Below are 25,334 nucleotides of genomic sequence, written 5' to 3' on the forward strand. Positions count from 1 at the left end.
GAAATAGTTGCAAGAATTTAGTGACATAAAGTATAAGATGTTGCCTAGCATGGCTGCCAGGTTCAGAGTGAACGCTCAGTAAATGCTCACTTGCCTGCCCTGTCCCCAGAACCATCCCCTAGGAGTTGGGGGTCCTTGGTCACCCCCCTTCTTCAGATCATTATGTTGCTCTCATTCCCCATTATTGCTCCCTCTCTCCTATGTAAAGAACACTAGAAAATAAATACAGGGACTTCCCCGGTGGTCCAGTGGTTAAAAAGCGGCCTTCCAATGCAGGGGATGCAGGTTTGATCCTTGGTTGGGGAACTAAGATCCCACATGCTTTGAGGCAACTAGGCCCTTGCACGGCAACTACTGAGCTGTGCACTCTGGAGCCCACGTGCCACAGTGAAAGATCCTGCATGCTGCAACCAAGACCTGATGCAGTCAAAAAAATAAAAAAAAATTTTTAAAGAAATTAAATACACAGACACAAAGTGAAACATCACTTCTATTTTATTTCAGCAGATTATCTACATGCAATTATTTTCTTTTTGCTAAGTTTCAGAAAACCATGTAAATACATGTGGGTTCTGGTGATAAGTTCTCTAAAACAGTGGAGGAAATAACCTAAATAGTTTAGCACAGCAATGCTCTGTCTCCAGAGAGGCAGAGGAGTGGGTGAGAGTAGGGTTGTCCGATCCCCAGGGCGATGAAGTCCCAGAGCCAAATCCCAAATCCTTCTTTTTAAAAGGAAATGGTGGCCCAAAGGGCACAGTTTATGGCCCTATCAGATCCAGAAATCAGGGGTCCCAATTCCCTGCCACTGCCCCTAGGCTAAAGCCCTTCACCCTCCCTTCTAGCACTCTCTCAGGGGAATGGGGACCCAAGTATATTTACAGAAGCCCAGAATAGGCCAACATTTTGGTAAGTGGGGATTCTTTTTGGATTTTCTCCTTGCCTAGGGGGAACAGAGGGATTTTTTGTTTTGTTTTGTTTTAATTCATCATGTGATAGAGTAAGCCAGTCGATTTTCCCAGTTCTCATTATAGGGTGTGTTGTCCCATACTCAGTTGAGAATTTGCTAGAGAACAGAAACTCGGAGCTGACAGTCTGTCCATGCTCAGCTGTATCCTTTAACAAGTTGGCTGAAATTTCCTTCTACAGCGCTGCCACCCGGGTTGCATTAGTTACTCATGTAAGTGCTCAGGGCGAGTGATGGACAGGAGGGCAAGAAACGGAAGAACACACAAGAAAGTTACAAGAGGTGCACTCGGTTGATGCAGGGCTAACTTGCTAAGTAGAAAATTAAGACCTGTGTTAAGACCTGGTTTGTGCACGTGCCTAGTCAGAGGCCTTCACGCTACACTCCACACCTACGGCTCCAGCTTCCTTGGCACAAGCGCCCCATCTGAAGCACAGCTGCACGTCTGCACCCTCATGTTGGGCAGGCTGACCACATGGGGCTGGAGTCGGCCTCCCTCCTGGATGCTGACAATCATGGGCAGCGAGGTCGTCTCTGAGGCGATGCATTGTCGAGGCCCCAGAAAAGGCCACTTGAAGGTCAGGGACTCTGGGGGCTGCTGGCAGGTGCCCACACACTCATAGGCCAGGAAGCCTGGGGGCTCCAGGACCCAGTTCTCAGCCCACTTCATCCCCTGCAGGTCAATGTACATCTCCTGGCGGCAGCAGCGGGTGCCCTTGGTCACTGGTGCCTTAGGATCACAGTTTCCTTGAGCTCTGGGGGTGCGTGACAAAGAGAAGCAGAGTCAGAGGTCAGCTGGGAGAGCAGGCGTCAGGGAGCCAAGGGCAGGGCCTAGTGGGGCATGTGCAGGTAGAATTATGATCCATCTCTCACTACAAAAGATCTGGAGGACTTCCCTGGTGGTTCAGTGGTTAAGAATCCCCCTGCCAATGCAGGGGACGTGGGTTCGATCCCTGGTCTGGGAAGATTCCATATGCCTGCTGCTGCTGCTGCTAAGCCGCTTCAGTCGTGTCTGACTCTCTGCGACCCTATAGACGGCAGCCCACCAGGCTCCCCTGTCCCTGGGATTCTCCAGGCAAGAACACAGGAGTCGGTTGCCATTTCCTTCTCCAAGGCATGAAAGTGAAAAGTGAAAGTGAAGTCACTCAGTCGTGCCCAACTCTTAGCGACCCCATGCACTGCAGCCTACCAGGCTCCTCCGTCCATGGGATTTTCCAGGCAAGAGTACTGGAGTGGGGTGCCATTGCCTTCTCCACATGCCTGGGAGCAACTAAACCCATGTGCCACAACTACAGAATGCTGCGTGCCTAGAGCCTGTGCTCTGTAATGAGAGAAGCCACCACAACGAGAAGCCCACACACTACAGCCAGAGAGTAGCCACCACTCACTGCAATTAGAGAAAGCTCGCACAGCAATGAAGACCCAGCACAGCCAAAAATTAATTAATTAATTAAAATGTAAAAACAATATTTGTGATAAGTGTGGAATGAATAAACATATCTGAAACATAAGTCATAAATCGGTTACTGTTTTTTAATGGTCTCCTATTATGTCAGGCACTGAACTAGGTACTTTCAGCATCATCCCTATTATACCTAAGGACACAGAGACCAAAGATGTTAACTGACATGCCAGAAGCTCTGCGGCCAGTAGAAAGCAGAGTTAAATGAACCTAGGCTGTATGATTGCAAAGGCCTGTTATTAACCTCTCTACTACCCAGCAAGGTCCACTCCAAAGCCTCATCTACTCCAAATAGCTAATTTGTCCCATGAGGAAAGAATTCAGGAAAGATTTTCAACCTTGTGCTATGCTTAGTCACTCAGTCATGTCTGACTCTTTGTGACCCCATGGACTGTAGCCTGCCAGGATCCTCTGTTCTTGGAGATTCTCCAGGCAAGAATACTGGAGTGGGTTGCCATCCCCTCCTCCAGAGGATTCTCCCAACCCAGGGATCGAACCCAGGCCTTCCGCATTGCAGGTAGATTCTTTACCATCTGAGCCACCAGGGAAGCCCTTAGTAACCACTAATGGCTTTTAATCTTTCAAAGAATTAATTAGAGAAAAGGGTAGAGTGAATATAGATGATTACAATAATGAATATGTAACAATGATAACATAAAACCCATTGAAAATATATGAAGGTATTTCAACAAAATGTTTAAATAATAAAAATGTCTGCCATTAGAAACTCTGACATAGGGTGAGGAATCAGTTGCATCCTGGGGTTATCGGCCTCTGCTCCCCAGCTGGTCTCGCCCACCGCGGGGCCTGGACCACCCAGTCCACCCGCAGCCTGCCCCCGGGCCTACCCGTAGTCCCTGAGGTCCAGGGTGTGCAGCTCCAGCTGGGGCTCCCCCTGCCGGCCGCTCGACGGCCCCTGGGGGGCGAAGCGGACCAGCCTGTGGGCGCTGGAGGCCAGCGGGCCCAGGTGCTCCCGCTGCACCAGCACCTGCAGGAGCAGCGGCTGCCGGGGGCTGCGCAGCTGCTGCCAGAAGTTCACCGCCTCGGTAACGTCCAGGGCCTTCCAGCCGCTCTCGTGGATGGTCACCAGCCTGCGACACCGCACGGAGGGAGACACAGGCCCGCGCTCAGGCGTGGGGACTGGGACTGCCCGGGGTGGCCCCGGGGGCGGCACCTCTCCCACCCGCTCCCGGGTGTCCCCGCCGGGACCGAGCCGCCCCTCCTCCCGCCCCGGGCCCAGCCCTCCTTCCCTCCCCCCAGCCCCACACCGCAGCCGCGACCTCCGCACCTGGAGTCGATGAGGGCGGTGCGGTTGGAGCCGTCGTCGCGGACGTGCAGCCACTGGACGGTGACCCGGGCGCGGTCGCTGCGCGGGAAGAGGCGCTCGTGTCTGCGGAGCGCGGCCCTGGGGACCGGCTCCTGGAAGAGGCGCAGCACGGCCTGCACCAGCTCGCTGCGGGGCGGCAGCCGCTGCTCCATGTCGAACACCAGCAAGTATGAGGACGCCTCGGACTCCAGGAACCTGCCGACCACCTCTGGGGACAGGAGTGGGGTCAGCGGGGCCCCTCTGAGCACCAGGCGAGGTCTGAGGGTGCGGGGCCACTGAGGTGGTGGCCAGGCTGGGAAAGACCAGCCCCCTGTTCTATCCCCTTGGGCCAAGGCCAATTAACTGAAAATCCATCTTGTTTTTAACAACCTCGGCTGCCTCAGCTGAGATGCTGAAGACCAGACTCCTCACCTGGGGGCACCTGGCCTTGGGTGTAGCTCTGGGCACTGAAGAAGTGAGTCCAAGCCGAGGGAGGTAAGAGGCTGAGTAGGACGCAGGATGCCAGCTTCCCTGACAGCTGAATAGCTCCCCGTCACTTTAGTGTTGTTCCTACACCTTTCCCTCCACAATAATATTTCCCTCCACTTTAATATTCATATTGCTGTGAGATGGGGCAGATAGTCACATCAGTGTTCCAGAGGAGCAAACAGAAAAGAAAACTGTGATTGTAAAGCCGTTTGCTCAAGGTCAGGCTACTAGTATCAGAGTGAAAAGGGAACCTGAGAAGCCCTGACTGGACCACAGCTCCCTGAGGCTTCCCAGCCAGGGTTCTTGCCACACCCACCCTCTCCCATTGGCTCTGCTTTCTCTTCTCCATCCTCATCTTCTCTGATGCCTTGGCTTTGTCAGCCGGTCCAGCCTGGCCCAGCTCCTCCTGGCCCTGAGGGGCGGGGTCCTCAGCGCAGACGGAGACCAGGGGCCCAGGCCCGCAGTTCTCACAGGCCATGGTCCCCCCTCACCACCCTGTGGACCCTGCACCCCAGACAGCTCCCCAGTCCTCACCACCACAAGGACCAGGCTGCAGCAGGAGGGCAGGCCTCACCTCGGAAGTTCTGGCTGAACCTCTTCCCCCGGGAGCGCGCCCCATGGCCACGCTGCAGCAGGGCCACGTACTGGGTCCTCACGTGGGCGGGGATGACCAGCCCCTCCACGGTGGCCTTGTCCACGATGGGGACCTTGCTGAGGTGCAGCTGCTGCAGCAGGCTGTCCAGGATCCACTCCTCCATCAGGGCCACCCCAGGGCCAGCCAGGGGCAGCGCCCAGAGGGCCCAGCAGAGCCACAGGGGCTGCATGGCGCTGCTGGGGAGAAGGAGGGGCAGAGTGGACGTGTCCCCAGAGGAGGCTCCAGGAGGGTCCCAGCAGCGGGGTGTGCTGAGAGCCAGGCTGGGCCAGCTTTATAGCAGCCCTGGGCTGGGCCAGGGTGGTAGGAGGGGGGAGAGGCTGGGAGGAAGGGAGGTCACACCCTTCAGACCTCCTGGGAGCTCAGCATCCAGACAGGTCCCTGAGCCTGAGGAGGGGGCTGTCTAGAAGGGCACAAAGGGCTGTCTGGATGCCACACAGAGCTGGGGCCTCTGACCACTGGTCTCTCGCAGCTCAATAATAATTTTAGTGCCTGTTGAATTTCCCTGATCCTACCCTAGTCCTTAGTCTATGAAAACGTGAGCCTACCCTGTGACAGTGAGTGTCCCATTAGCCAGCTATTTAAGTCTCATTCCTGAAGGCCAGTCTGGGTCTAGGTTTGCTCACTGACAGGAAGGAAGGAGGGAAAGTGTTCTGCATCGCTGCCTCTTCTACGCCAGGCCCTGTTAAGGCACTTTCACAGAAGCCCCTCGAGTCACCGCCCTCCTTTCTTCAGTGCATGCAAGCCCTCTCCCACTCTTTTCACAGTCCCTCAGGGGACTCTGTCCTCCCCCGTGGCAGAAAGAAACTAGACGCCATAAGGACAGGACAGCTGGCAGCTCAGCTCTGCTGGTTCCAAGAGAAGTAATTTCTCCAAGTGTCTCTGCAACCACAGGACTGCAGAGAGGTTTCCCCCCACCCCACACGCACAGCATGGTTCTGGGGAGCCCTCTGAGCAGTGACCCTACCTTGGGTACATGGCGTCAGCGCTCAGTTTGAGCCCAAGTCATGCCCAGATTCAGAATACAGGAGAGGAATCTGGAAAGCAGAGGTCAGAGCTGCCCGGAGTCATATCCTGTCCAAAGTCACAGGTGTGAGCACGTGGGGAGAGAAGCCCCGGTGCTGCCTCAAACACACAGTTGAGACTGGTAGGGCTTAATGGTGGGCCTGCTGCTCGCTGGCTGTTTGACCTGAAAGCTCCCTAACTTCTCAGTGCCTCGGTTTCTCCTCTGAAGGAGGTGACGACAGGTCTACTTCCTAAGGCTAGTGTGAAAGTGTTAGCCACTCAGTCGTCCAACTCTTTACGACCTCATGGACTGTAACCCACCAGGCTCTTCTGTCCATGGACTTCTCTAAGCAAGAATACTGTAGTGGGTTGCCATTCCCTTCTCCACAGGATCTTCCTGATCTAGGGATTGAACCTGGGTATCTTGCATTCCAGGCAGAATCTCCAGGGAAGCCCAAGGCTAATATGAAGATTAAATGAATTACACACCTAAGACATTCAGGGCAGGCCTGGCGTGGTGAGCACCCTCGCGGGTTTGCTCTTGTTCTCACTGGTCTGCTGTTAAGGTCTCAGGGTGCGGCTTTCTAAAAATGAAGATGACAAGGAGAGGAGTCATTTCCTGAGCATCACTCTGTGCCAGGCACTATTCTGGGCTCTGAACATGTATTCACAACAGCCCTAGGAGGCAGGTGCCAGCATCCACCAGTCTTCCAGATACGAAGCCAGAACATGCGCATGAAGGAACGTGCCTGCGCTCAGCAGGTGGAGGGCGAGGAGGTCAATGCAGGCCTCTGTCCCCGAGGTCCCTCCTGGCACGAGGCATTTGAGGATGTGCAGGAGGAAGCCCTACTTGAAACATGACAGCCTCACTTCCTCATGTTCTGTCACGTGGCGGATGAGCCATGATGGTGGAAGAGGATGAAGACTGTGGTTGGGGCCAAGGGCCCAGTGGGCAGGGAGCACCCCTCAGCTCCTTCCCAGCACAGGCACTCTGGCCTCCTCTGTGGGTAATTGTGTTACTGGTGGGTCTCTTGTTCCATCCCCCTGCCGCCGTGCTACTCACACGTCCCAGGCAGAGGAAGAGAAAAACTTCTGGTGCTTAAGGGAGGAATTTCTGCCGGAAGAGAGCACAAATTGCCACCATATACATATGCGTGTACATATATTCAAACATATGTATATATTTGCACATGTGCATAAGGTGGGGGGGGACTTATAATTTGAAGAAAGGGAGGAATAATAATAATGCTGATAATAATCATATTGGCTAATACTGCCTATGAGCTGCACACTGTTCTGAGTGCTTTGCATGCATTAACTCTATCCTCACAACTTGCCATTATTGTTCCCATTTTACAGATGAAGAAACTGAGGCATAAAACTGTCACCTGACATGTCCAAGGTCATACAGCTAGTAAGTGCCAGAGCTCGGGTTTTTTGAAGGGAGGAAACAGAAATTCTGTCAAATACACAGGACAGGATAAGAGGAAATACAGAAATTCTGAGACTGAACTGGGGAGGGGAGAGAAGGCAGATGGGGGAGAGCTGGGAGCCTCTCAGGGGGCAACACAATCATGACCTCTGCTGATTCTCTGCTCCCCTTTCCTCCTCTTGCACCTCTGTTTCCTCAGAATTTGAGTAATCCTCAGGGCAGAATTCACATCCCATCTCGGAGTTCATACATCACGTTGTTCCGACACCCCTTGAAATATAAGGTGCCACTTCTGGGTCCGGCCTGAGGGGGCCCTCCTGCTCTCCCTGTGACAAGTGTAGCCTTCTTCAAAAGGAGAACTGTTGCCTTTCTTTACAAGTGATTAGCAGGGAAAGGACTTACTTGGTGCAAACATTTGGGCCTTAAGTCAGGCCAAAAGGTGAAGAAGTGTCACATTTACAGGAGACTCAGGACATGTGGCCCTCAGTCCCCGGAAGTTGTTTTGGGCAGGCATTCCGTAAGTATGCAGTAGTCCACCCTCGCCGCTGGGTGAGAGGAAGGGCTGGGGCTTATCACTGGCCAAGGTGGTGCCAAGGATATAACACCCAGGCTGCCCTCGCAGGCCGAGGCCCCCTCGCTAGGCCTCCAGCATCTGGATGTCCAGGAGCTCGGTGGGGCTGGAAGCTCAAAATGAGGCCTTGGCGGGCCCCCATGTTATTTCAGCAGGACCTGCTGTCTCAGGGCAGAGGTTGGCCAAGCCCTGGGCTGCAGCTCCCTGACCAACACGTGCCCACACGAGGCTCTCTTCTGCCAAGGAGATGCTTCAGAGCTGAAGGCCTCTGGGAGTCGCCCGGGGTGGGGGTTGGGGGTCAGAAGCCGCTTCTCTACCTGGGTAACTGACCAATTTAATTGAAACTTCATTTTCTAGAGAAAAAAGTAAAGTGGAAGGACCTTCCTCTGCTGGGTTCTCAGCCTTTCCCAGGTGTCTCACTGGTGCTCCTAGACTGGCTTCCCAGCTCAGAGCTGACTCTAGAGCCAAGTATTTGATGGGAATTGGAACTGACCAGGACCAGTGTTGCCTGCATGGATGGGCTTCTGGGTTTTGTTGCTCAAGGAGCTCCTAGGGGCCACTGGTGCCTGGACAGGGGTCTACAGTTAAAAAATCAAGAATTCTTTCCAATCATGGAGACCTCCCTCAAGGGGAAAGAGCCCTCGAGCATGCGTCACCCTCAGGGGATTTGTCCAGCAAGGTGCCCCCATCCCCAACCTGCCCAGAGTGACTTTGTAGAATCAGAGGACTTAATGGTGAAATGGACTGTCAGGTCCATTCTCCTACCCTGTGGTTTTTAGAGCTCAGAAAATCGAAGCTCAGAGAGGTGACAGCATCTCCAAGCTCACATAGTTAATGATCAATGCCTGCATGAAGTCAGGTCTTCTGATTTCCAGCCTGATTTCCAAACCTTTGAACTATGTCCAGTGCACAGTCCTGCCTGACCTCCTGAAGCCTGCAGGGCGCATCCATCAGCCCCAGGCCAACTGGGGACTCAGTCAACTCAGGGGCGGGGCAGGGGTGACAGGGGAGGAAGCGGGGGCAGACAGACAGAGGGCAAGTCCCCCAGACTCCTGAGGCTTCCTGGACACAGGCTGCTGGTGCTGAATGTGGATTCCAGGCTGACTGAAGAGTTCTGCTGGGGAAATAAAATAATTGGGCAATTAGCTAGTGGTGAATGTGGATTGGGAGACTTTTTTCAAGGGACCCATCAGTTGCCTGGAGGAAGAGCAGCTGCCCTTTGTCATGCAGAGTTGGGAACCAGGCCTTCCCTCTGACTGTGGATCAGGGTTGGGGGGAGAGTCTGGTCAGCCGTCTGTAGGGTCAGGTTGGGTTTGAAAAGTGGAAAAATTACAAAATAGCCTCTTCTGATCTTGTGGGAGGGGAGACTACTTACAAAGCTGTCTAAATCAGAGCTCTGTCCCCCAAGGCAAGGTGGAAGGAGTCCATACCATTTATGAATCAGTATTGTTAAGGATATGAAAAGTTTTTGAAGACTTTTTGTTTTTCCCCCAGAGATACTGTAGTGAATGTTCTAAGTGCAATTGCGTGAATGCTGTACAAGCACGCAATTACTTCACGCTCCTGTCTGTTTTGTTGGCATGAACAGGCATTAGAACTGGGGACACTTACATAGTCTCCTCCCACTCAGGTGGCCTTTAGATCAGGGGTCCCCAACCCCCAGGCCATGGGGTACCTGTTTGAGGCCTGCTGGGAATCAGGTTGTACAGGAGTAGGTGAGCAGCAGCCTGAATGAGTGAAGCTTCATCTGTATTTACAGCTGTTCCCCACTGCCCTCCCATCGCCTCCAGATGGGACCATCTAGTTGCAGGAAAACAAGCTCATGGCTCCCACTGATTCTGCATTATGGTGATTTGTATAATCATGTCATGATATATCACAGTGTAGTAATAATGGAAATGAAATGCACCATAAATGTAATGCAGTTGAATCATCCCAAAATCATTCCCCTCACAGCCACCCCCTCTGCCCCCGAGTCTGTGGAAAAACCATCTTCCACGAAACTGGTTCCTGGTGCCAAAAAGGTTGGGGACCGCTGCTCTAGGGTAACCCAGCCTGGCAGCCTGGCTCTGCCTTCCCCAGACCAGGGTCCATGGCTCCTGCAGCATCTCTCTCTGGCCTGGTGGGGCTGGGTGGCAGTCTTGTGAAGATATCTCATCCTACCATTAAGGAGAACTATAACCCAGCCTGTTCCAGACGATTCCTCAGCTTCCTGATTCCCTGTGATGAGAGGGAAGAAAGTGACCAGAAAGTCCTGAGGTCTTTTCTGGGCTTGCCCTGAAAATTTGAGAGTAAGAGAAGGCAAAGAGAAAGGATTTTTCTCTCCTTCAGGCAAAAAACCCTTTTTGTGTCTTTCTTTACAGCTTCTGAATATTTTCATATTCAAGAACACAGGACGCAGTAGCCAAGGTACTATTTCTGAACCGTGACTCTCTGCCCAGGTGACCCCTAACTTGTCACTCCCGTGGCCACACAGAGCCCAGACAGAGGTCCCTCTCCTCTGAGGTTCAGGGTTCCCAGCCCTGCGTCCTGCCCCTCACAGCCACCCTCCACTCAGTATTCTGGCCTCTCAGAGAACACCCCCTGGAGGGTCATCTAGTGACTCATTCTTCATCTGCTTTTTTTATCTTTGAAATGTTCTCATCTGCAAGCCTCAGCGTATGTTTCACTTCCTTTATAAACACCCTTCCTAATGTTCTGACCACCCCCGTCTCGCCTTGCCCAGCTCACCACTATATTCTCTGGATGCACTTGGTCCCTTGTGAAAACAGGGGGATGACAGTCCCTGTGGCATTCTGGAAAGAGACAGGGGTACAGCTCTCCTGACAGAGCACCAGCTCAGCAAGGGATGGACACCCCCCAGGTCCACCTTGTAATCACACTTGACATGTGTCCGGAAGATAATTTGTACTTGAACTGCACTTGCTAAAAGAAAGAGAGAGAGGCAGGGGGTAGAGGACAGGGGAAAGGGAAGAGTGAATGGATGGAAACTAAATACAAGAAACCTTAGTCCAGATTAAGGCCACTACTGATTTCAGTTCAGTTCAGTCGCTCAGTCGGGTCCGACTCTTTGTGACCCCATGGACTGCAGCACGGCAGGCTTCCCTGTCCATCACCAACTCCCAGAGCTTGCTCAAACTCAGGTCCATTGAGCCAGTGATGCCATCCAACCATCTCGTCCCCTGTTTCCCCTTCTCTTACTGCCTTCAATCTTTCCCAGCCTCAGGGTCTTTTGCAGTGAGTCAGTTCTTTGCATCAGGTAGCCAAATTATTGGAGCTTCAGCTTCAGCATCAGTCTTTCCGAAGGATATTCAGGACTGACTTCCTTCAGGATTGACTGGTTGGATTTCCTTGCAGTCCAAGGGACTCTCAAGAGTCTTCTCCAACACCACAGTTCAAAAGCATCAATTCTTCGGCGCTCAGCCTTCTTCACAGTCCAACTCTCACATCCATACATGACTACTTAACCATAGCTTTGACTAGACAGACTTTTATTGGCAAAGCAATGTCTCTGCTTTTTAATATGCTGTCTAGGTTGGTCATAACTTTCCTTCCAAGGAGTAAGCGTCTTTTAATTTCATGGCTGCAGTCACCATCTGCAGTGATTTTGGAGCCCTAAAAAATAAAGTCTGTCCCTGTTTCCATTGTTTCCCCATCTATTTGCCATGAAGTGATGGGACCAGATGCCATGATCTTTGTTTTGTGAATGTTGAGTTTTAAACCAGCTTTTTCACTCTCCTCTTTCACTTTCATCAAGAGGCTCTTTAGTTCTTCTTCACTGTCTGCCATAAGGGTGGTATCATCTGCATATTTGAGGTTTTTTATATTTCTCCCAGAAATCTTGATTCCAGCTTGTGCTTCATCCAGCCCCGCGTTTCTCATGATGTACTCTGCATAGACATTAAATAAGCAGGGTGACAATATACTGCCTTGATGTACTCCTTTCCCAATTTGGAACCAGTCTGTTGTTCCATGTCCAGTTCTAACTGTTGCTTCCTGACCTGCATACAGATTTCTCAGGTGGCAGGTAAGGTGGTCTGGTATTCCCATCTCTTTCAGAATTTTCCACAGTTTGTTGTGATCCTCACAGTCAAAGGCTTTGGTGTAGTCAGTGAAGCAGATGTTTTTCTGGAACTCTCTTACTTTTTCTATGATCCAATGGATGTTGGCAATTTGATCTCTGGTTCCTCTGCCTTTTGTAAATACAGCTTGAACATCAGAAAGTTTTGGTTCACATACTGTTGAAGCCTAGCTTGGAGAATTTTGAGCATTTCTTTGCTAGTGTGTGAGATGAGTGCAATTGTGCAGTAGTTTGAACATTCTTTGGCATTGTCTTTCTTTGGGACTGGAATGAAAAGTGACCTTTTCCAGTCCTGTGGCCACTGCTGAGTTTTCCAAATTTGCTGGCATATTGAGTGTAACACTTTCACAGCATCATCTTTTAGGATTTGAAATAGCTCAGCTGGAATTCCATCACCTCCACTAGCTTGTTCATACTTCCTAAGGCCCACTTGATGTCGGACTCCAGGATGTCTGGCTCTAGGTGAGTGATCACACCATCACGGTTATCTGAAACATGAAGATCTTTTTTGTATAGGATCTTTTTTGTACAGTTCTTCTGTGTATTCTTGCCACCTCTTCTTAATATCTTCTGCTTCTGTTAGGTCCATACATTTCTGTCCTTTATTGTGCTTATTTTGGCATGAAATGCTTCCTTGGTATCACTAATTTTCTTGAAGAGATCTCTGGTCTTTCCCATTCTATTGTTTTCCTCTATTTCTTTGCATTGATCACCAAGGAAGGCTTTCTTATCTCTCCTTGCTATTCTTTGGAACTCTGCATTCAGATGCTTGTATCTTTCCTTTTCTCCTTTGCCTTTTACCTTCTCTTCTTTTCTCAGCTATTTGTAAGGCCTCCTCAGACAACCATTTTGCCTTTTTGCATTTCTTTTTCTTGGGGATGGTCTTGATCACTGCCTCCTATACAATGAACCTCTGTCCATAGTTCTTCAGGCATTCTATCAGATCTAATCCCTTGAATCTATTTCTCACTTCCACTGTATAGTCATAAGGGATTTGATGTAGGTCATACCTGAATGGTCTAGTGGTTTTCCCTACTTTCTTCAATTTAAGTCTGAATTTTGCAATAAACTAATAACCAACATATCCAACCTTTTTTTTTTTTTTTTTGGCTATGCTGGGTCTTAGTTGCAGCACTCAGGATCTTTGTAGTGACATACAGTTTCTAGTTCCCTGACGAGGGATCAATCCCAGGCTCCCTGCATGGGGAGCATGGAGTCTTGACCACCGAACCACAAGGGAAGTCCTCAGCACATAAACCTTTAAAATTGACAAACTTGGCGGATGGACAGATGATGAGAAGCATCTCCTGTGTTAACACCTAACCTCTGCTCAGCTTCCCTCAAAACAATGCTGAATCCTGTATGAGTTTTTGGAATGTCTGGACCTGCACAAGCCCAGGTGTGTGGTATCATCAATGTGGGAATGTATTCTCTTGTTTTCACCTGGCAGCATGTCCTGGACCGCTTCCCTGGAGACACAGCCAGGAGTCATCAGTGTTCGGTCCTGGCTTTCCTGACCTCACATGATTCCCTAGGCCTCTTCTTTCTTTCTTTTTTTTTTTTTTTCCAATGTACCAAAATTTGCTTTTATAAATTACTTGGCCAGATTAAGAAACTGAAGAATATTTATACTTTTGAATTTCAAGGATCTGAATCTTGTCACATACTACCCACCCAAAGCTCTACCTTCTTTTTTTTTTTTTTTTTAGATAATATGACATGAAAAGTGGGTCAAAACATTTTTGAAAAAATAGTTTATTTCTATTTATTCATTCATACTAAGACAGTATCAGCATAGGTAATAGGAACACAATTTTAAGTTTAAAATTAATTTTCCATTTTGAAAAGTTGAGGATTTTTGGCTCTTCTTTCTACCTTAACTCTTTTAAATATGTCAAAAGTTTATTCCCTTACTTTTCTCAAAATAACAGACAAATGAAAAGTTTATTCCTTTACTTTTCTTAAGGCCATATTGAGATAATTAAAATTGGTTCTTTAGAATTTTGGTATCATTTATAGTAACCTGGAGATTTAACCACAGAATAATACAGGTAAGAAGTTTATAGCACACACACAGAGAAAAGAACAGAGAATTTTATTAATAGAATGAATAAATCTCAGGGCACTTTCGAATTCTGAGCCATGAGAAAGCCCTTCTGGGGATCCTTAAGCTAAAAGACTTCTCCCTTCAGGGTAGAGTGGAGATTATTAGAAACTGTAAGACAATGGGCACTGCTGATGTGGCCCATGGAAGCTACGTTAGTCGTGCCCCACTCTTTCTGCGACCCCTGTGGACTATAGCCTGCCAGGCTCCTTTGTCCATGGGATTTCTCAGGCAAGAATACTGGAATAGTTTGCCATTTCCTTCTCCAGGGGATCGTCCAAACCCAGGGATCGAACCTGTGTCTCTTGCCTTGGCAGGTGGATTTTTTACCAGTGCGCCACCTGGGAAGCCCTGGAAGCCTCATTAGGATAGGCATAAACGGAGTTTCCATGTTTTAGTGAAGGGGCTGGCGAATGAAACAAAAGCCAGGAAGCCACTTTAAACTCCTGTCCATGGCAGGTCAAATGATGCTGATAAAAGCGGTACCCTTAGAAAGACTATTACCCCCCTGTTACCTTTCCCAGGCTTAGCCCTCAGAATGCTTGCTGTGCTACTTCTCTTCTTCCCATCACCTGTTCTAGGAGCAAACCCCCTGAACGTGTGGTGGTAACAGACTGGAAAAGCCAGACCATGGGGACAGCAAAGGGGCTCTGGATCTCTAGCGGTTTGTCACGATTTGCAATGTCTAACGAGGAATCTAGTAAAACAGATTCTTAAATCTGTTTAAAAAATAATCTTAAACTTAATTGTTAATACTGACTTTAGTGTATTTTGAGGATATTACTCAAAATAATAGTGTATTACTCAAAAAAATAGTGTATTTTGAGGATATTACAATACAGATGGTTAATACTGACTTTAGTGTATTTTGAGGATATTACTAAACAACTTTTGTGGTTTAGAACCGCAAAAACAACCTTGACTCTCCTGGACGTATTTTACTTTAAAAAGGAAATACAATAGGAAAAAAAAAAAACACAAAAATAAAAATCTATGTTCTATAACAACTAACATTTTAATGTTTTTTGTAATATGCAATTTCTTTCAGATACTCTAACTTTTAAGTGACATAAAAAAGTTTCGGCCTTTTTAATATCTTCTTTAAAAAAATCTTTTTTTAATTAAAAAAATCTTTAATACTTTAATATTTTGCATAATTTAAAATACAGCCATTGAGGTTAGTATTTCAAGGAAAAAAAAAGTAAATGGAAAAAAAGGAGAATAGTAACTCACTGAGAAGCTTATGATTCAGTTTGTTTTGGATTCTTTAAAAAAATTAGGCCTGGAATTTTAGTTATCCTAATTACCATTCCAATTGGATATCTCAATGTGTGGATTCTAGATAAAAGATAAAATATTTTGGGGGCTTCCCAGGTGGCACTAGTGGTAAAGAGTCTGCCTGCTAATGCAGGAGATGCAAGAGACTGGGGTTCAATCGCTGGGTCAGGAAGATCCCCTGGAGTAGGAAATGGCAACCTGCTCCAGGATTCTTGCCTGGAAAATTCCAGGGACAGAGGAGACTGGCGAGCAACAGTCCATGGGGTCACAAGGAGTCAGATACGCCAAGAGTCGCCTGAGGGACTGAGCACACGTGCTCATAATAAATGTAAAACCCATTGACTGGACTGTTTAGAATCTGTTTTACTGGGTTTAGATAAGGAAAACTTCAATAAAGCCAACTTTATACTGAGGTTCACTGATTGAAAATGCTGTTTTAAAATCTCTGCTTGTGTGGCAAATTTCTAAACAAATCATAAAAGATAATATTATAGATATTGTACTGTTCATACGTACTTGTTGGGGAAGTGAAGTGCTTGTTTTTAAACTATCAAAATTCTGACCTTTCAAAAATGTCAAAAAAAAATGCACTTCCACTTACCACAACACTCTGCTTGACCCCCCAAAACTGTATGTAATGATTTCATATTGTTAGGTTAATCATGTTCCCATTATGGCTTGCAATTGTAACTATCTTTTAATTTTTGTCTGGCTACTGATTTTGAAAACTGGTAAACATACTATTGCGATTATGTTAAAAAAATTCTGACCTTTCAAAATAGGTTTCCTAATACAATAGTTTTTGTTTGTTTGTTTGTTTGTTTTCAGAAAATCAGCATTTGCTTTCAAATGCATAAAATGTCAATTAAAAAGTCCTTACAGATAAATGAGAAGTTATAGATAAATAAAAAGTTATAGATAAATAAAAAGTTATAGATAAATACAGATAAATAAAAAGTTATTCCTTTCAGTCTCAATTGTTTTTTCACTTTTAACTATATTCAACACAGAATGATTTTCTAAGTAAATGTCTAATGAAAAACAATTTCAGTGTAAAATAAAAATAAGCAATCCAATATGACTTGCATAGAAACTCTGAGTGCAATTTATCAAAATTCAGAATTAAATTTCTATAATAGTGGGAAAACTTTCAGTCTCTTATTATTCAAAACGTGTAACTTCCTATGAGACTAGAAAGTTAGCAAAGAGGATCAAACAAACTTAAGCAATGGCTGACTTCTAAAGTGATGAACTCTTTTATCCTTGCAGTAGCCATCTTGATTAACAAGGGAATTTTTCAGTCTGTTCTCTGGATTAAATAGTCAAGATACCACTGTCCGTATGCTTTGTTCACAGTTTTCTTTTGTGGGCCATTTCCAGGGGATGATGTAGCTTCATGAACTGAGCATTTACTTGGCAAAACTTCAGCTCCTGGATCAACTTCATCAGAGTGGCAGTTAATAGCTGTATAAGCCAGAGAAATAACGTAACTCCGTTGTTCCTCAGCAGGACACGGCGGTAGCATCTGATAATTATAAACAGGCAGCTGATATCCAGTGATATTCTGGACCAGTGAAGTTGGATATGGAGGATAAGCCTGAACATACTGAGTTATAGGATTCATCGTGGTTAGAGGCTGCCTGTAAGTTTCAGTGTTTGAGTTACTCCAGAACTCTGAAACTGTGGTAGAGGATGAAGATTAAAAACCAGAGGACGAGGCTATACGTGATAAGCACATAAATTTTGTTTCCTGAGTGCAGAGCTCAATTTCAGCTTTTTATCAGGGAAATTTATCTGTGATTCTACTGTCTTCTGCCCATTCACATCATTGTAAAATGCAACAATGGACACACAAATTCAATCTGTGATTATATTCACTTCTTTTACTGAAACATAGCTAGTAAAGCAAAAGTGTTCATTGCTCAGCCACGTCTGACTCTTTGTGACTCCATGGACTGTAGCCTGCGAGGCTCTTCTGTCCATGGGATTCTCCAGGCAAGAATACTGGAGTGGGTTGCCATTTCCTTCTCCAGGAGATCTTCCCAACCCAGGGATGGAACCCGAATACCTAGTAAAGGAACCTCTAATTTCAGTTTCGTCCATCCTAACATTAATTCCACCAGCAAAAAAAGGGTAGTTGGCATGACTTTCAGTTCGGTTCAGTTCAGTTCAGTCGCTCAGTTGTGTCCGACTCTTTGCGACCCCATGAATCACAGCACGCCAGGCCACCCTGTCCATCACCAACTCCCGGAGTTTACTCAAACTCATGTCCATCGAGTTGGTGATGCTATCCATACATCTCATCCTCTGTCGTCCTCTTCTCCTCCTGCCCCCAATCTCTCCCAGCATCAGAGTCTTTTCCAATGAGTCAACTCTTCTCAAAATATTAGAGTTTCAGCTTTAGAATCAGTCCTTCCAATGAACACCCAGGACTGATCTCCTTTAAAATGGACTGGTTGGATCTCCTTGCAGTCCAAGGGACTCTCAAGAGTCTTCTCCAACACCACAGTTCAAAAGCATCAATTCTTCAGCACTCAGCCTTCTTCACAGTCCAACTCTCACATCCGTACATGACCACTGGAAAAACCATAGCCTTGATTAGACTGACCTTTGTTGGCAAAATAATGTCTCTGCTTTTTAATATGCTGTCTAGCCATCTGCAGTGATTTTGGAGTCCAAAAAAATAAAGTCTGACACTGTTTCCACTGTTTCCCCATCTATTTTCCATGAGGTGATGGGACCAGATGCCATGATCTTAGTTTTCTGAATGTTGAGCTTTAAGCCAACTTTTTCACTCTCCTCTTTCACTTTCATCAACAGGCTTTTCAGTTCCTCTTCACTTTCTGCCATAAGGGTGGTATCATCTGTATATCTGAGGTTATTTGTATTTCTCCAGGCAATCTTGATTCCAGCTTGTGCTTCTTTTAGCCCAGCGTTTCTCGTGATGTACTCTGCGTATAAGTTAAATAAGTACGGTGACAATATACATTACCCTCTGGTAAAACATAGCCTTGGCGGGTCATAGCTGATGAAGACTGGGTGCTAGCCTCTGGAGATGGTTGAGTTTGGATTCTCAGGATTTGCAGCAGACATGATGGCCACAACCAGTGTTCCCGCAGAGGGTGTGGAGGAGGAGCAGAAGCTGGCTTCAGGCACCTCACTCGCCACTGCTGTTAGGCCTGCTCGTGCCCCCTACCCTGCTTGAATGGGTAGAGGAAGCTGAGAAGAGTGGGAAGGCCAAGGGGTGCAGGCGAGCTCCCTTGACTTTTTCTTTAGGATCAACTTGTTCTAGATGGAAAATTCTGGAAGGTCTGTATCAGAGCATATTTTTCTAGGCTGTCAGTACTGAATTCATTCTTGTGGAGCCAGAGTTCTACCCAATCCAGGGGAAAAGTGTTAATGGAGGGCAGTGGTATTGATATTTGTTATCATTAATTGATAAGTGGTATCAGAATCATTATTATGGTATTCTCATTACCCTCTTCTTTACCTGGTTCTTAACCTCTCACACCTGATAAATCAGGGAGGAAGGATTTGCCCCTCTGACAGGTAATTGGAAAGGTGGCCTGAGTAAACAAAATACATAACAACGAGCATAGAGTCATTTGGGAAATCCCTAGGATTAGCACCGTCCTGTTGGGCCAGATCCTTTTCCCACATACTTCAGCATTTTGTCAATAGCTCAGCACTGCATCTATCATGGAAAGGAAACGAGCTTTTGCCATCCACTCTGGCGTGTTTCACCCACTTCCTGCATGTTCATTAGGGGATGTGACACTCCAGCCACCAGGCAGCCCCCACACCTCCTGGAAACACTTTTTGCTTCCTCTTATATGCAGCTCTAAGCTGTCCTTAGAGCATTTGGCCTGCTGCTTGCTCTTGGAGCTCTGAGGGGTTCCTGGTGGGAGCTGATGAGTTTTCTGAAGAGCCTTTTGTGTATGTGTGTGTGTGTGTGTGTGTGTGTTCAAAGATGTATCTGCGGTGCTGCATCAAATAGCAAAGAAAGATTTAGAATGAAAAGTAATAGCCTCCCACTGCATCCTTCCCCTGTCCTCAAACAGCTCTTCTGACAGTTTACCTCCCAAACCATAAACAGTATGCTTGACTCCTTAACTTTGCTATATATGTTGACTCTTTGCTACAAAACGCAAGGATTTAGCTCCTTTCCTCGTCACTCTGGATTCCATCCTCCTCTCAGATTTTTAATAAGTGTGTTGGTAATTTTAGTTCTTCTCAACACTTTTGCGAATTTCAACAATGTACGAAAACCTCTATTTCTCACTCCTTGAGCTGCAGACAGTGTTTTAATATTGCTTCACATAAAATAAGACTATGAAGCAGCCGTGTCTTCCACCTCCTCATCCGCTCTGGTCTCCTAACCCTGTACCAGTTACACCCTGGCGTTTTTAATATCGAGGTTGGTAACCATAATATTCTATTTAGTCCTTTGTTTAAAAGTTGATTTTAAATGCTGAAAACTGATAAGTGACAATTATGTTACCATTATTATGTAAATATTCTTTATTGTAGGGCCAATAAATAGCAGAGTCCAAAATAAACCCTGGACCACTCATACTAAGCAAAGTCAGTCAGAAAAAGACAAATACCATACGCTCACCTATATGCAGAATCTAAAATACGACACAAATGAGTTTATCCACGAAACAGAAACAGACTCACAGATGGAGAACAGACTTGTAGTTGCCGGGGGAACGGGGGCAGGAGAGGACTGGATTGGGAGTTTGGGACTAGCAGATGCAGACTATGCTATATTATATTTAAACAAGGTCTTATTTTATAGCACAAGGAACTGTATTCAACATCCTGTAATAAACCATAATGGGAAAGAATATGAGAAAGAATTTACACATATATGTTATGTATAGTCGCTCAGCTGTGTCCGACTCTTTGCCATCCCATGGACTGGAGATGAAGTCCATGGGGATTCTCCAGGCAAGAATACTGGAGTGGGTTGCCATGCCCTCCTCCAGGGAATTTTCCCAACCCAGGGATCGAACCCAGGTCTCCCGCATTGCAGGCAGATTCTATACCATCTGAGCCACCAGGGAAGCCCTTATATATATTGATAGACAGGTCCTTGTTGAACTATTTTATATATAGTGGTGCACACAACTATACTTCAATAAAAAATAATAATAAAAAAAGAATGCCTTCTTTAAGATATGTGGGCCCTTCTTATCTGTTGTGATTCTCATCTCTCTTCCTCTTCTTTTTTCTCTTAATAAAATTTCATCCTCCCAACCCTGTCCACCCTCTCTCCAAGGTCTCTGTTTTCTGTATCTAGACCTGGATGAACCTCTGCATTGCACATTTCACTTGTTTATGTGCACTGATATTTATTGTTTGTGCCCATGGCTTCACATTCTCAAACATTCATGACTTTATAGCCTAGCCCTTCTGTAGCTGTTTGTTATTTTAAATAAAAGTTTATTTTAGAAAAGCAAAGGAAACTGTAAACAAAACTAAAAGCAATCTACATACAGGGGGAGGGATAAATTAGGAGTATGGAATTAATAGATATACACCACTATATATAAAATAATTAAACAAGGACCTATCTACTGTACAGCATAGGGAAATATATTCAATACTTTATAATAACCTATAATGAAAAAGAACTGGAAAAAATAAATATATATATCTGAATCACTTTTCTTTACAGCTGAAACTAATACAATATTGCAAATCAAGTATATACTTCAATTAAAAATCATTCTGAGAATTCTAATTGTAATTTTTGAGCATTTAATATTCCCAAATAATACTCATTTGCTCTAGAGTCAATCCTTCAAAGAGACTCACCTATTTCTTTGGAGAAAATAGGACTGTGAGTTTTCACTATCAAAACCTCTTCTTTGGCAAAGACCTGAGACCATGTCTCCCCATTGTGAATAAAAGGTCAGCTTGCTCCTTGTAGGAAGATGCGTGCATTTCAGCCTTATCTGCAATGGGAGGTTCTGTGAAGGAAAGAGATATCCCTGAAAGTCACCCAAATCCCTTGTCCAAGGGCATCTTCTAGGCTCCCCCAGAGGCACTAACCACAGAACCGTGCAGCCTCTTCTCTCTTTCCTAAGGAAGACTTCTCCAAGAAAAGGAGCCCCACCACCACCCCCCCGTCCCCAGAGCCCAGAGAAGCCTCTGAGGAAGATAAATTGAGGGACTAGAATGCAGGAGACCAACAATTTGCCCAAAAGCTTGCAGAAGGAAAGCAACCATCGTGCCCCACAGAAGTCTGAGCTGAAACTGACATGCTATTTGCAAAATAAAGATCCGGACAGCGCAGCCCCTGCTCTTTAACTCTCACACAAGCACCTGCAGTGGTCAGCCTCTCAGAGGAAAACCTTGCTATTGCTGTATGTTAATATTGCCTGTTACAGGGTATCTCTAAACAAAATAATACTTTTTCTTTTTTTTTTTTAGTTTAGAGCACAGGGCCTTTATTAGCATATCAGAGATTGTTCAGAGATGATATTCAGAACCACCACAGCATTTCAAGGGCAGTTTTGTAATTTCTGCCTTTTTATCTAGAAATTTTCATGATCAATAAAATCCGAAGTTGATCACCAGGTGTTGAAAAATGAATAGAACGCAGCTATCAAAAACAGGACATTTATGTGATGTTCTTTTTCAAACCACTGTGTGTAGTAGTGCCTGGGTGCTCAGCAGCTTTAGTTGTGTCCTACTCTTTGCAACCCTATGGACTGTAGCCACGCTCCTCTGTCCATGGGATTCTCCAGGCAAGAACTGGATTGAGTTGTCATGCCCTCCTCCAGGGGATCTTGCTAACTCAAGGATCGAATCCACATCTCCTGTATCTCCAGCATTGCAGGCAGGTTCTTTAGCCACTGAACCACCTGGGAAACCCATATGTAGTAGTACAGTTTTCTAACTTGAGTCATGAATAGTCTTACCAAAATCAAGTCATTCACCTTTGGAACAAAGGCTAGTTTGTACCCATCAGTTTCACAAATTCAAAAGTAGTCTTTCACTATCCAAAGTTAAAAATTAATCTTGTAATAACTTATAGTGGAAAAGAATCTGAAAATGAAAATGTATACATATAACTGAATCATCTTGCTGTACACCCAAAATTGACACAATACTGTAAATCAATTACACCTCAATTTTATTTTATTTTATTTATTTATTTTTTTTACACCTCAATTTTAAAAAGTCAAGTTTCAAGAGAAAATATTTTAGCATTTTAATGTCTTAGTATTAACATCTACTGATTCAAAAGTTAAAAAGTATGTCCCATTAAATTTATGCATCTGAATTTTTTTGAAAACTTGAAATTACAATAAAATTGTCAGTATTTTGCCCATTATGTACTTAGGTAAATAGAACTATGACAAAGTCAACAATTAGTGCCTGGCAATATGCCAAAATAATTTCACATATTTATGAATATATTGAAATCTCTTCTACTTTCATTGTCCTCAGAAACCTAAGAATACCACTCAACAATCATTTACTTGTCCTTTTCATTAGACACCATTCTTTTTGACTTGGTATGCTACTGAATCAATCTTTCCCTGTTTACTTCTATTTTACTGAAAAAAAAATAAGAAATCTTGGGAACAAAATGAAGTTGAAATTAATTCAACAGCTATTGAAATTTTCAACAGCTACAAATCTGCAAAAGGAAAAGGTAAACCCATTACTTTTAATATATAGCTAGTGCACAGTTAAAATCAAAAGAGTTATTTTCAGAAAGTCAATGCAAGTAAAAAAAATGATTAAAGTATATTGACTAAAAGTCCTGTCATTAACATTTTTATTTAGTTTGGTAAATGCTATTATATATAAATATTTAACAATATAAATACATACAATACAAATATGTCACAAAAGAATATAAACGCTGTGACTCTTTCAGAAGACAAATGTTATCTTGATGTCATATGTTTTCTTAGCTGAGCTTCCTTTCATACATAGTCTTCTTTAGGTGATGGTAGTTTGGTAAGATTTTCATCAGGAAATCCAGCTGCAGTGTCTGGGGCTGTGGCTACTTGGTCTCCACCTGACAAAGCCAGTCTGCACCATAGATCACTGTGTCCTCAGGGATGACTTCAAACATGTTCAGATTGCAACTGGCCCCAGTAATGCAACCACTTTTCAATATTACATTTCTGCCTACATACACTTTTAATAGACTATTACTTTTTTCAAAACAGAGTCCTTACAAGAAGGAAGGCTATAGGACTTCCCTGGTGGTACAGTGGATAAGAATCTGCCTGCCAATGCAGGGGGCATGAGTTCGATCCCTGATCCACAGGGATCCCACATGCAGTGGAGCAGTGAGGCCACAAGTACTGAGCCTGTGCTCTAGAGCTCTGCAACCAAGCACAGCCCCCACTCGTCGCAACTAGAGAAAGCCTGCAAAAAGCAATGAAGACCCAGCACAACCAAAAATAAATAATTTAAAACAAAAAAACAAGGACAGCTCTAGCTCCATCTGCAAGATGGTCTGGGGACAGGACCTTGAGGCAAAGGCTCTCAGGTGGGTCTCACAGTCCCGAGGACTCGTTTGCTCTGTGCCAGAACGAGGAGCCATCTCCCTCTGATGGAGGCCAGAGGAGGGAGGCTGAGCCCCTGACACCTCCTCTGTGGAAGAATGAATGACCGGATAGAGATAAAGGGGAAGGGTGGAGAGAGAAAGGAGAAGGGTGGAGAGAGGAGCGTCAGGAAGGATGCCGTGGAGATGGGCCCTTGCTTCTCTGACACCCTCTTCCTCTGCCTTCGCCACATCACCCGGTTGCTTCTTAAATGTTAATGATGGGAGGAAGGTTTAGAACTTCCTGGAGTCCAGGCTCAGCCAGTGTGAGATGTGTCCAAACAGACTCCAGACTTCTTTGCACATCAGCTTCCTGCCTCCCAGAGGCTGAAGCCCTGTCAGGAGTGCAGAGCCCTCTCTTCAGGAAAAGCATTTTCAAGGAGGGCAGGAAAGTCAGAGGATGAGACGGTTAGATAATATCACCAATTTATCAGACATGAATTTGAGCAAACGACGGGAGGCAGTGGAGGACAGAGAAGCCTGGTCTGCTGCAGTCCATGGGGTCGCATAGAGTCAGGCATGACTTAGTGACTGAACAACAACAGGAAGGCAACCCTGGAGCCCTGAGTGTGTTGCCTTCGCTGAGAAGGAGCAAGGGTAAGAGCAGATCACGGCTCCATGATCCAAGTCCGAAGGCTCAGCACCCATCGTTCTGCGTACCTGGGGCTCCTTGCAGTCACATACATTCCATTTGTACCCCCACAGCAATGGGGGACTTTGAGAAGGAAAATCGAGGCCGAAACACACAACACCATTCATGAAACACAGTATTGTCCAAAGCCATGAGCCTGAATATCAGGGACCCCCTGGGATTTGAACACAGGCCCCTTGACCAGTGTAGGCTTCACCCACAGCACCTTAATCTCATGGGTAAACAGTCTCCCAGTCTCAGTAGATGGGCTACCTCTGGGCAGCCAGCTAATCCCATCCGCAGTTCATTCATTCAATCAACATTCACTGAGCACCGATCAATCACCAGACACCTCAGAGCTGGGGAAACAAAGACAGAGTCCCAGCCAGTAGGAAGCCCACCCTTAGTAAACAGACAGCTACTCGGGGTGATAAGTGTGGCTGGGCTGAAGAGAGGCTGATGTGGATTCTCACTAGCTTCCCAGGGAGCAGTCCATGTCAAATTTCCCTGGTGTGACCCTTCCGTGCTGACTAGCAGAGGCAGCCCTGAGCTGTAGGGTTGGGAAAGGCCCCAGGCATGGTGATCATGCCTATGATCCCTTCCAAACTTTCTTGTGCCACAACTTTGACTGCAAAGAAAGTGTCATCCTTGGCGCCCCCAGGACCCTGGCCAGTCTGCCTGTTACCAGTGCTCAGGGCACCTGAAGAAATAAGATGAGGCCTAAAAGAAAGAAGCGTGATGAGTCAGGAAATGTGTGGCTAAGACCCAGATAGGAGGTGCT

The 25,334-nt window shown here is 46.1% G+C and overlaps 1 protein-coding gene and 1 pseudogene across 1 annotated transcript; both read right to left on the reverse strand.

Annotated features, from left to right (window-relative positions):
• Positions 1-477: 477 nt before the first annotated feature.
• On the reverse strand, positions 478-5,440 carry LOC100336971 (left-right determination factor 2-like). The gene is made up of 4 exons (XM_015475064.3): positions 4,796-5,440; positions 3,715-3,961; positions 3,275-3,517; positions 478-1,719 (listed from the first exon to the last, which is right to left on the reverse strand). Exons 1-4 carry the CDS (start codon positions 5,043-5,045, stop codon positions 1,356-1,358), a joined length of 1,104 nt encoding a protein of 367 aa, XP_015330550.1. The 5' UTR covers positions 5,046-5,440; the 3' UTR covers positions 478-1,355.
• An 11,115-nt stretch (positions 5,441-16,555) lies between these two features.
• LOC100139731 (deleted in azoospermia-like) lies at positions 16,556-19,655 on the reverse strand (annotated as a pseudogene).
• Between the last annotated feature and the right edge of the window lie 5,679 nt (positions 19,656-25,334).

Source organism: Bos taurus, chromosome 16 (assembly GCF_002263795.3).
Source record: "Bos taurus isolate L1 Dominette 01449 registration number 42190680 breed Hereford chromosome 16, ARS-UCD2.0, whole genome shotgun sequence".
NCBI lineage: Eukaryota > Metazoa > Chordata > Mammalia > Artiodactyla > Bovidae > Bos > Bos taurus.